The sequence below is a fragment of the Vanessa cardui genome, chromosome 2, assembly GCF_905220365.1.
Source record: "Vanessa cardui chromosome 2, ilVanCard2.1, whole genome shotgun sequence".
Lineage (NCBI taxonomy): Eukaryota > Metazoa > Arthropoda > Insecta > Lepidoptera > Nymphalidae > Vanessa > Vanessa cardui.
In genome coordinates this window covers 6,463,616-6,476,795 of record NC_061124.1, presented here as the reverse complement: position 1 = coordinate 6,476,795, position 13,180 = coordinate 6,463,616, and the positions used below count along the sequence as shown (strand labels likewise).

The following is a 13,180-nucleotide window of genomic DNA, read 5'->3' as shown; positions in this document are numbered from 1 at the left end:
CATTTCTTCAGTAATGATAATTTTTCGTGATAATACTTCGTCATAGTTTCTTTATCTTCTTTCTTTCTTGCCAACATGCGTTCTAATTTGTCTACGTATTCTGTCGATCGTGGAAATGCAACCATCAGCATCTCCTTCCATTCGACCCAAGAGAGAGAATAATTTTCAAGGTCGTCGTACCATTCTCGAGCAGAGCCTCGCAACCGTAATTGCATAATAAATGTTCGATCGGTTTGATTCCATCCGTAGATGTCGCCTAGCTGGTCGATTTTGTGAAGCCATCCAATAATGTTATTGTTGGTATCTTCTGGTCTGAATTTCGGGATGACTTCAGCGTCACAGGGTGCAACGTGACGTTTTTTGCGTATGTTTTCCTTACATGTGTCATTAGAGAAAAAAAAATCACTATTTTCTTCTTCAGTTGAACTTGAATCGCTATTTTTTCGTTTACGTATCCCCAAGCCATTTACGTATGGTCCAGACATTTTTAACACTATCCCACTTCTGAGATGTTAACACTTGTGGGTTTTCAGAAATAAAACACTTAACTCACTCTCAATTTTATATACTCGTGCAGCGTAACGTTATACAGGTAGGTATATTTTGAAAAAACAGAATGGCGTCTCTATTGGCGCGTCCTATCTCATTTAATAAAATAGTCGGAAGTCAGTTGACGAACTAGTGAGGTTAAATTATTGTTAATTTAATAAACATGACGAATAACGTTATTATAAATAATACATTATAATAATAATAAAGTATAGGTAAATAAATCAGGATATAATATATTATTGAGAGTTGTTATTATATGCCTCCTCAGCTGGGTACCTATGTTCCACTTGTTAACAATTGTAATTTCGTAAATAAATAAATTCTGTAGTATATTTAGATCAGCATTGCACCCGTGCGTAGCCAGGCTGGGTCGCAAGTATTATGATATATTCAATTATTTTTAAAGAATTATTTTTTTAGATTCTAAACTCCAGCTGAATATTCGATTGAGCGCAACAACCTTTTATATATGTTAGAGAACTAGATGATTTTAAACAGTCTAAAAAAGCGCATTCAGCAGTCTTGATTAATATATTTTGATTGTGATGATATGTTTATGCTATTAACAAGGATAGACTTCTTCACCGTTTTACTCTCATCATAAATTAAAAGTAAGTTGATAAGGAGGGGTCTTGTACTGATAATATTAACGTACGAACTAGATACTTTCCACAGCACAGTTTTATATTATCCTAATACATTTCTTCGAGTATTATATAAAAATAAAACGACGGATTCGGTTTTAATTTGTCTTTATTTAAAATTTCATTTAATTCAATGGTAGTGTATAACAATAAATAAATCTGTCCTTTATTAAGAGATAAGTACATAGGTTATTTCATGTATGTATAGGTATTTGATATTTTATCTGTACACAAAATAAAACCATAAGTTTTACCCATAACAGTATATCACATCGTTAGGTGTGTACTCGTGTGCCCAAGTTCTTACAAGTAACATATATATAGACAGTAATTGATATACGTAGACTCTACACAATTAGATCTTTAAAAATGGGGCAATTTATAGGATTTTAAGCATCGCGGGCTATCTAATGGGCTTTTAAACGCTACTATTTTTATACTGAACATTAGACATCTACAAATAGAATTGCTTGAAAAGACGAACACTGTTTATGAAAATATTAATATTTCATTTTCATTGTAACAAGTTGTACAGTTGATCGATTATTTGTAATAAAAATGTTTTAATTGCATAATTTCTGAACTAAAACCTATCAAAAATATTCCTTAAAATAAATATAGATTGAAAAAGAAAACAGCGGTCACAGCTTAGTGTTGCCCCAGTAAGGAATGATAAGACCAATTTTTACCGGTCGCAAAGTTCGGCCGTGACTCGCAGAAATATTAGTCAAAAACCACACTTTAGTCTTTAAATATGGGATAGAATAACGATGGCTTTTTACAATATTCTTTTTTCAAAAATTTAATTTTTTGAACTACCTATTAAATATTATAATAATATATTCATAATTCACTTTATCGTACAAGTCGTAACAAACGTTTTTATTTCTGACATCTCGCCGATAGTCTTTTTATTTAAAAATCGTATTACCGATTGTATTGTAACACAACAGATAAAAAAAGGTTTAACGAAAAAATACTATATTTCGCTATCTATCCCTTATCAGTTAAAATATATTGCAAAAGAGAACAATAAATTTAAGTAAACACAACATTACTTACTCTTATAAAAACTAAGGTTAACTACGAATGAGATGATTACTATAGACTATGAGTTTAGCACAATCACTCATAGTGATGCGAAAGGGGCTTTGAGCCTAGAGATTTGCCACACCTTCACAAACGTTAAACGTTTTCTAACTTTACATACTTTTATGTAATAAAAAAAACTAACGTGCGAAAACATTTCTGTATTTGGATTATTTTTTTTTAATATCTTTGGCAGAAAGCAATTTTTCATCGTCATAACTGAATGCGATGATATAAAAGTCTATTTGTACAATTTTGTAATAATAATAAAATTAGTCGACTGAAAAAACAGTAATGATATGGCAATATTTAAAAAAAAATGTCAGTTCCTTTAAAAATATTTGTACTAGAAACATCGACCTGGCGAAATCTCTTCACAAATGCCCGTAGGAATGATTCGTGCAAACTAATGAAATGAGAAATGTCTTAACTAAACAAAGATAAAATTCGAATGAACTTACAATAGAAATAAGGGAGCACTATACTTAATAAGTCGAGTGACTATTTTGTAAACAAGTAAAAAAAGATCTCAAAGCATTCAAAGATCTGTTTGAAGTAAATAAAAATACAAAAACAACGACGTTATAAAACTTTCAATGTTAATAATATAATATTTTTTGTAGATATTTATTTTTAAGGTATAATAAGGAACCTGTTATATCAGTCAAAAAATAATTAATTTTATGAAACACTGAACTGGCCGAACGTATCATAAATAATTATAGATTCCTTGCAAATTTAATTGCTTGTCATTTGTTATACCGTACATTTTTCAATTTAATGGCCGAATCATAAATACGATTTCGAAAAGACAACAATAGCCAAAAAATTGTTTGAAAATTTTAAAAAATGCCTTTTATAGTCCAGCACGGACTTAGTATTCGAAAGTTGTCGACGTCGGCACCACCTCCAGCACCATTTGCAGAAAAACTGTTATCTTATCTGAAAAAAAAAAAACAATAATTTTATTATTAACTTAATCATCTATTTTACACAAATATACACGCAAAGTATACTAATTAATTATAATAAAATACACGGCATGGCGTGTACAGTACTAATTATAACTATATACATATTATAATTATAGACATATTATTACATTCGATAAAATATACACATTCTAAACACCCGAAAGTAAACCATTCAAGTTATATAAGTACGTTTAAATAAACCGACAACAATAATATACGTAATAACGGGTAATGTTAAAATTATTTTTTTCTTCCTACCCGCAATTAAATAATAATCACTAAGAACAAAAACAAAAGGGGAAAAAGCAAATAAATGCCCCGGTGCTAGGTAATGATCACCTCTTCTCGTAAGAAGACGTTCTAGAGTTAATTTCATTACGCTGATACACTACGGATTAATTGATATTAAATTTATCATAATTTTATAAAACTCATCGAAGCTGTCACAATGATGTAGATCTTTATAAACATAAGCGTACAAATAGTGCGTGTCCGAATTTGATCGCAAAAGTAAAAAGAAAAGACGAATATTGGGCATTCTATTGGCTCGGCTAACTCGGATCTAACGAAGACTGTTAATATTTACACATACCCATGAACGGTAACGAATATCCCCACTTGACAAACGGCAAGTACACCAGCAGACCGCCGAGGATGAACCCGCCGGCGTACAGATACTCCCACTGTGGCTTGTCTATGATGGGCGCCACGACCAGGTAGGCCGACACTATGAGTACTACGTACGGGATTATTATCGGCACCTGAAATTATACATAAATTGTTTATCATTTATTCATATCACTTGGTGGTAGGGCTTTGTGCAAGCCCGTTTGGGTAGGTACCACCCACTCATCAGTTATTCTACCGCCAAATAACAGTACTCAGTTTTGTTGTGTTCAGGTCTGAAGGGTGAGTGAGCCAGTGTAACTACAGGCACAAGGGACATAATATCTTAGTTCCTAAGGTTGGTGGCACATTGACGATGTAAGGAATAGTTAAAATTTCTTACAGCGTCATTGTCTATGGGCGATGGTGACCACTTACCATCAGGTACCATATGCTCGTCCGCCAAACTAAACCCTGAAAAAAAATATCGCTATCATCAGACGCCAAAATGGTCGGTGGTGTTTCCAACATGTTTAAAAGAAGTCGATAAATATGAGGATAATGAAACCGGAATATTAAATTACGATATTAAGTATTACACAGCGAATAGTATTTACGCTATCGTAAATACTATTCGCTTAATTTAAAGAACTTAGACAATAATTTGTTGATTTTATATTATCAATAATATAAATAACGACTCCCAAGTACTTGTCATCAAAATATCCCTTCAAATGTTTGGCACCAACATCAGTGGTGATTGACACACGTGGTAAGGACCACGTGTGTGTCAAACAATCACCTTTACTGGTTGGTGCAATATTTATTTGGCAGATGATTTCATTATTTTTTTTTTTTTTTTTTTTTTTTTTTTTTTTATAATTATGCCATAATTTCATGCCATTTTGCTTATTTTTTTAATTTAAAATATCAATAAATTGTTTCACTACGAGCTAAAGTTATAAGTGCCACAAATTATTTCAACACACGTTTCTTCGTAATTTTCTTCATAACGAGAGTAAATTCATTATTTTGCCACAAACACAATCAATTATATCTATTCATTATTGTAGATCCTTTCGTTTAGGGCGTTCAGTTTTATGATTAACCGTATTTCAAAATATATAAATTATACTTGGCATACCTTATAGGGTCTGGGCGCATTGGGCTTAGTATATCTCATGACGATCAAAGCGAGCATGGCTCCCCCGTAGAAGATCCAGGCAGTGAACGAGAAGAAATCGATCAGCGAGTCTATCGTACCATACAGCACCATCGCTACCGCTATCAGGGACTGGAATACAAGAACTTTTTTAATGAATCGCAACGATTTTTTTTGGGTGATATAGAGGCAAAGTGTCATTAATGAAAGTAACGCTGCAACGTGGCTTCTCTCATTTATAAAGCCATTGAGCAAAATACTTCCAAGCAAATTAGCGAATAAGCTCAAAGGTCACCTCAGCTTTATAAGAGGACAATTTAAACTTTAATTAGAAACACCTTACAGTAAAGAGAAGAAATGCCAACAAGTTTTAGATAAGTCAGGTTTTCATTGCGGGTATATTTCGTATCTTATTGAAACCACTTTCGTAACGGACACAACTTATTGCAATAACAAATATTTCAAATGAAGAATGCAAAATGATACGTAAAAAAATATTATTACAAACTTTTGTGTAATTGTTGAAAATAATATATATAGACAATGAAAGTTTAAACTTTTAAATACTCAAAATAAAGCGGCATAGCCAGGTTTTATACTTACATGGAATATCAGCCCCGGCGCCGGAGTGAAACGTCGCACGTGTACATACGAAAGAATATCCAGCAAGTGTCCCTCCCGAGATGCCGCAAAACACAATCTGTTAAAAGAAATCAATTATTTATTAATAACTCTTTTGGTTCCACTTTCATTATTTAATGGGAACAGGGAAAGCTCGACAACGATTTTAGTCGTCATGGGCTGTAAAGAAATTCATAGGTAAGAAACATATACGGAAATTTTGCCAAATTATTGCTGTTAACCGGCAATTAAGCAGCTTGACTCGAAAGCATTCGACGTTAAATTTATGAATTCAAAGCAAAAACGGATAAAACAAAATATATATTCAAGAATATGACATCATGCGATATATTTGGCAGAAAGCATAGTATATATATTCATAGTATTCAACGTTAACATTTACGTCTGAATAGCATTAAAAATTAATCAATAATTGCAATGAGAGAAATTGCAGGGTCTTACAGATATAATATATAATAGTTTATTTGTATTATATGTAAATGTTTATTTCAGAACAATAAATAGATTTCATGCCATTTGCTTATAAGTCAGCTACATTATGCACTAAGCATAATTCTGGAGTAATATTACATCTTGAGATATAATACAACTCCCCGTGTAGTTAGAATAGAGTTTTTTATATTGGCCGCTATTCTTAAAAGTTACTTACATACATACCAGACACTTGAAGTTGAAACATTTCAAGTATAAAGTAAAACATTTAATTATGAAGGCATTGTACTGCAGACTGATATCGACTATGGTGGGCGAAGACGAGCCAGTTCTTTAAGATATATATTGTAGACAAGAGTTCAAATATGAGTGAAATTTCTATGTCCTCTTTCTCACACTTTGATGGGTCGGAAATCCGATATTACAGGAGCGGACAGACGCAGAATCAACCCACCAGTTCATACCCGAGTATGTAACTGAGCTGAGCTGCTAAAGGAAAACCCAATAAGTTTTATTGGTCCTACCCGGATGATTTATTTGATAGTGTTTGCATATTAAGTACTTTATAAAAATAAGTGAATAATTATTATATCTAGTTTAACAACTTACTCATTAAGTAGGTTTCAGGAAATTATTAATAGGTATATAAATTTTGGCTTTGACTCTCCACATACATTACTGCTACGCTTTTCTTACTATCAAATTACATATAATAAAATCAAAGACCATTGTCTTTAAATTAAATCTAATCTTTAAATTAAATTAAAACAAAGAAAACTTACATTTAATCATTTGACAGGTATAATTATTCCCTTTAGGATATAGTTACTAGCTTAATTTTAGTCTTAATTTACTTATTTATTTAACGAGTAGCTACCTCCCCGCAACGAATAGCGTCCCATTAGCTGATCCGAAGGTAGAGATGGTGACGGCGAGCGGCATGAGCCAGGCGAGAGGGCCCAGCAGTCGGTTGCCAAACGTGACCGCCACAGCCTCACTGTCAGCCATCTCGCTGACCGACATGACCGCCAAGTATGACACGTTGACCAGCGCGTAGCAAAGTGTCACCAGAGGGATGCCGATTATGATGCTCAGTGGGAGATTCCTTTAATGTAAAAGAGAGTTCAATGCAATGAAGCGAAATAATACTTCAATATATTTGAAGTTGAATAAGCCTAACTCCAATCTCATCAATATCCCATATCTGTCAATAATGAGGGTGAAGTCATTGGGAGAGGCCTATGTTCAGCATTGGACTTTCGGCAGATATGATAATGATGATGATGTTCGATCCTGTGCCGCGTTGTTCAAATATCAATGAAACGTACGCTTATATATAAAATGTAGGTATACTTACTTCGATGGGTTTTTAATTTCCTCCGTGACATAGTTAAGGTTATTCCATCCGTCGTAGGCCCACAGGCCCGTGTAGAAGGCCGTGGCGATGTTGCCCAGAGTCGCCGTGCTACTGGCGAAGTTGGGCTCCTGTAAATGTCGCGTATTACCTGCACCATACGGACACAACCTCCTGTCAGTCTATTCCCAAATATATTTAACCTTTATGATTAGATATCGATGAATTGAATCCGTGATTATGATAATAATCGAATGAATAGAACGAATGAAAGCAAAAACGTTACGATTTTAGAATTTCGGTGATTTTAATGACGAAATAATTGTTAATTTTACAAACTGAGTCAAATCGAGAATTGATAATTCTGTCAATAGATAATTCATAACCCAATGGATGTTTAATTATATTAATGTGATATGTGAATGTGTTTTAGTGAAATGTTTGTGTGTTGTATTACCTAATATTAATTTGTACGCTCCTCCGCAGACGATTATTGCAATCGCTACCAATTTTGCTGCTGTGAAGATGTTTTGGACTTTCGTCGCTAAGTTCACACTGTAGCAGTTGACCGCCAAAATCATTACTAGAAATATATAAAGTATAATTAATAAAACATGCTCGTTACAATAACAAATATAGGTACAAAATATATCCACTTCTTATAACAATAACATTTCACGCTCTACATTACGTTTCTAGCCACGAAAACGACCGTAAAAACTCTCAAATTAGGTTTTTGCGAGTTTCGGTACGTTCGTAATATTTTATGAGTGGAAATGTCGAGCGGAAAAAACATTTTCGCCGTAAAAAATGGGTAATTGGCTGCTAGAAATATACTATTCATGTCTACTTTTTATGTGGATATTTTTTTTCTGCAGGGTTTTCGTCGCTGGTATTATTTGTAAAGATGACAATAAAATGGTCTATAATCTCTTAATTACCAATAGATATGACGGCCACTAGCTTGACGAGAGCGTTTGGTGGTTCGCACTCAGACACGAACGGCTCTACAGCATATTTTGCGAAGCTGAGGCAGATGATAGCCATTTGAGATGGTTTCAGTACTAAAGTCGAGACCTAAAACGCAAAGAAAAACACATATTTTTATATTTGAATGTTTGGTGATTGTTTCGTAGGAAAATGTTAGAAATATATAAAAGGCATAATTCGTTACCCATGAAAATAAAAATGCAGGAGGTCCTCCGAAAGCGTCCATAAAATACGCGTACTCAGCACCGGATGATGTATTCATCGTTCCTAGCTCCGCGTATGCGAGCGCTCCTGTACATATTATTGTGTGAATTGTACTTACTGTTTTAAAAAGTTTATAAAGCATCCTTGGGAATTAAAACACCTACATAATACATGCGTCGGAATGCGTTTTTGTAGGAATTTACTGGAGTCTTAGAAGTGTTATTCTATAGTACAAATTTATAAATGCTTTAAAATATTGAAGATGAACAATATGGTCTTATCGCTAAGTTGCGATTCTCCCATACAACCTAATGCGCTTGAGGTAAAGTGAATAGAAAGTAAGAGTGGTGAGCAATGTAATATACAAGAACATCAATTATTATTCTATACATATACATAGATGAATGCAATAGTATAAGAGATAGATAATATAATAGTATAGAAAATAGTGTATAAAATAATATAACTTAAATAGTTATTTAATACATATACACAAAGTCTAGAAGGATAAGAAAAATGTGCAAGCAATGGCTACTAAAAACTGTTAGTATTTGAAATTTACCGAGCAGGGAGAGTAGGCCACACGCCATCCAAATGATGAAGCTTATGCCCACTGAGCCCGTGCGCTCCAAAAGCCCAGAGGGCGACACGAATATTCCAGAACCTTTGACAAAACAATACTGATTAGAAAAAAATATTCTAAAGTATTCTATCTGTAATTACTTCTTTAATTCATGAGCCTTATATTTTCCCAGTCTATTTTCCATATCAACGTAATGAATAAACGCTTACCGAATACGAATATTTTATTAAGCAGAAACATATAGTCTTATTCATCGCCATTAATTTGCAGATTGGTTTATAGTTTATACTAATATGTCTACCTACACATGCAGATGTCATCACAATGTTTTACTTTACCACCACAGTAATATCGTTCATACTAACACATTACTTTGGTTCAGATCTTGGTTTAAATATTTTTTTAATATGAGACAACATCACATACTTTACTCTGATCTCAATGTAAGAAGCTAAAAAACTCGTGTTATGGAAAATCAGAAGTAACAACGGTATCACAAACACCCAGACCCAAGACAACATAGAAAAGTTATGAACTTTTTCTACATCAACTCGGTCGGGCCTACTTATAAAAACCGGTGTACACACTACTCGACCACAGAGGTCGTCATTATAAAAGAAAAAAAAGTAAGCAAACAGCTTGTGAATATCCCACTTCTGGGCTTTGCCGTTTTTTGAGGAGAAAGTTTAGAACTAATGTCACTATGCTGCTCCAATACACGTGGTCGATATATGTGAAAGAATTTCATCCGGCACGCGTAGATTTCTTCACGATGTTTTCCTTCAGCGCCGAGCACGAGGTGAATATTGTAAACACAAATTACGCACTTCATTATTCAATACTGCAACCTATTGTACGATATTTTATAAATATAATTACTAGTTCTGCCCCGTAGTTATACCTGCATTGACCTGCTATAGAAGTACGTATGTATTTGATTTCCATTTATTAATTTATTATTCATACAGTTTACTAGATTACTTAATAAAAAACGGACTATCCAAGTTGGGAATTCAATTCGGATTAGCGCGCTAAACCATACAATCTACCTATATATAGTCCACTGTATAGATTAGCATCCAATGCTAAAGTTATATATCGAATGAGACTATTCCAATATAAAAATGCCCTTGTACACTTTAAAGCAAAAATCTACTAGCAATGCCCGCCCCAGCTTCGCACGGGTTCAATTCTTATAATAAATATAATTCTACAGAATTTGTTTATTTACATCATAATATGAGAAATTTCTCAAATTAATATCAGTATCTTTACTGTATTGTACATGTATTATATACAAATACCAACTCATCCGAAGCTTTTACTCGAATCACTCTATCTATTAAAATAACCGCATCAAAATCCGTTGCGTAATGTTAGAGATCTAAGCATACATATGGACAAACAGCGGTAAGCGACTTTGTTTTATACTATGCAATAATAATCGTTATGTAGCGTTAAATTAGTTTGTATGTAAGGTATAACCTTCGAAAGTGAAGATTGAATTCTAAGATTACTTCAGTGACATAAAGCTACACTATTCCTGAGTTATAAGGTAAATTTAAATTTATATCATACAATTTTCTTTATCAAAACATTGCACGCGTGCGAAGTCGGGGCGGATCGCTAGTTACATAACAAGTGACAATGAATCAATATTTTGTATCCTTTATACATTTATCCTTGACCTCTCATGCAAGCATGCATGTACCTATGTATATTATACATTAACTTACTAAGCGTTAAAAGGAGTGACTATTTAAATATCTGAGGTGTCGTATCAGATTGCGAGCGTCACAATTATCATATTGCAAGTATAATAACTGCTATTGTACTTGGAATTGAATTGTAAGGCATGATGATGATTGATGAAAAGACATATTATTTTTACTTAAGATAGATTGTTTCATTTAAAGAATGTTTTTAATTATGACACGAGGACGACCTACATTCATAATAATACGTAAACAAAATAATTTTGTCTTAATCAAAGATTTAAATCTGTGGCCTTAATGTCTAAAGAAAAACGAAAAAAAGAATGATAAAATTCTTCCTATAATTTTGAAGTTTAATCTTTTAATACCCCTTTCAGAGGGTGGGAATCAGGGTAAGATGTACTTTAGATTTTATTCTCTGCTTTAAAGATTATCCGCGTATAAAACTTGTTCTATTTTCAGCATTTGTTACTAGTAATATTGAATTACTAATATTTTTTACAATGTTATTAGCTCTGGTGTATAGTGAAAATAAAAATAAATTGCTTGCTACACTTATTGACTCCACACGATAAAGTCACAACAGTATTTAAATCCCGATAAATTAATTAAGAGATTAAATAAAATAGAATCAGATTATGCTCGTACAAGCGCTGTAATTGACTCGATGAAATTGACATTTTACAAGATAAATTGAATGTAAAACTATTTCGAATATCCATTTTTTTTATAAACGAATGTATTATGTGACCTTTTTGTTAAACCTTCTTTTTATCACTAAAGTTACAGAACAATTTAACTCATGCTATATTACAACTAATTTGTAAAAAAACTAGATTACTAATTTTATTTAAAGGTAGAAAAAGTGGGTGCAACGCTTACTAAATTACTGTACTCAAGGTTGACAGATGGTCTTGAAAATATACACTAAGCAACAATTAGACAAGAGACAAACCTTAGTCTTCAAAGAAAACATTAACAGAAAAATACATAAATATTATTTCCTTAAGCGCTTATAATAGAGTAAATAATTGCAATCTTCAATATAATTATGGTTATTTCATTGGAATAGCATTATTTACCAAGACCATTGCTATTGGCATTATCAAGACGTGTCATGGAAATAAGTTTAAAAAAAAATCGTTTTTATTAAAAAAAAAAACTACTTATGTTTTATCATCAATGTACATGGTCGATGTCAGACTAAACACCGATCGAATGGCGACTCTACAAATGACGAGTATAAATTGCTGCAACGTTTTTATATAAATATTTTTTGTTCGTCTGGTGCGAAATCGACGTATGTAATGTTATTCTTTGTAACACGTTTATCAAACAGATGTTATGCTAATGGTATATCTGCGTCAAAACTTAATGGAATTAAATATATACCAGTACCATGCAGGTACATATGTACATAGCCTACAATATAAAATTGTTTTCACGACCTTTTTTTATACCAATCATTATTATTTATATGGTAACACTAAAGTTCGTTCATATTACTGGCAACTAAAATAAAATAAAAAATATATTTTCAAACAGAAAAAAGGAATTGAACTGTTTTATCTGTGCCCATTTTTATAGATGTAAGGATTCTTACCAATCATAGTGCCGACGATTAGAGCCACCCCACTGAAGAGTCCCACCCGTCTCTTGAGGTGAACAGGGTCGTCCGGAGCTGCGTCCGACCCCTCCAGCTGTAAATTATGAATTAGAACTAACTCTATAAGAATAAACAATATCATGTAATAATATTTATTTCTTAGTAATTTAAGAATTACATTTTAAGTTAACATGAAATCGTTATTATACGTACTTTGTTGTGTTTCATGTAGGAACATAAACACAAATAACACAGACAACATCACTATAACTTCAACCTTCGATTTTTTACCACATGGCCTTAAATACACAATAAAGTATTTTACTCATAATATATATACAGACAAATTAGCAATACATTTTCTTTGTCTACTGAATATTGTATTACAGATAAGTTAACAATAAATTACTGTTTAAGAGCAAATGACAGGTTTTCACCAATTTGCATCAATTTGCATCTTAAACATAGGTTAATTTGGATTTTATGAAACATTTCTTTTTATATGAATTACTTAATACTGCTCCTAAATGTAAAACATTCCTTTCAAGTTGGGTTACCTTGGACTGAGCTTGCTATGCATTAATCATACTTGTTAATACATTAAATCAATTAGTTTCTACGTCTAAT

At 32.6% G+C, this 13,180-nt stretch overlaps 1 protein-coding gene across 2 annotated transcripts in view; it reads right to left on the bottom strand.

Moving 5' to 3' along the window:
• Positions 1 to 1,287: 1,287 nt before the first annotated feature.
• The window catches only part of LOC124539660 (b(0,+)-type amino acid transporter 1-like), a 30,935-nt gene continuing 19,042 nt past the window's right edge, over positions 1,288 to 13,180 (bottom strand). For both annotated transcript variants that reach the window (XM_047116979.1, XM_047116969.1), the window contains exons 3-13: positions 12,551 to 12,647; positions 9,212 to 9,313; positions 8,630 to 8,736; positions 8,397 to 8,532; positions 7,913 to 8,038; positions 7,459 to 7,606; positions 6,979 to 7,206; positions 5,631 to 5,727; positions 5,010 to 5,159; positions 3,852 to 4,020; positions 1,288 to 3,227 (exon numbers count right to left, since the gene is read on the bottom strand). In XM_047116979.1, coding sequence (XP_046972935.1) covers positions 3,160 to 3,227; positions 3,852 to 4,020; positions 5,010 to 5,159; positions 5,631 to 5,727; positions 6,979 to 7,206; positions 7,459 to 7,606; positions 7,913 to 8,038; positions 8,397 to 8,532; positions 8,630 to 8,736; positions 9,212 to 9,313; positions 12,551 to 12,647 — 1,428 coding nt within the window. In that variant the 3' untranslated portion in view covers positions 1,288 to 3,159. The remainder of the gene's footprint in view (positions 3,228 to 3,851; positions 4,021 to 5,009; positions 5,160 to 5,630; positions 5,728 to 6,978; positions 7,207 to 7,458; positions 7,607 to 7,912; positions 8,039 to 8,396; positions 8,533 to 8,629; positions 8,737 to 9,211; positions 9,314 to 12,550; positions 12,648 to 13,180) is intronic.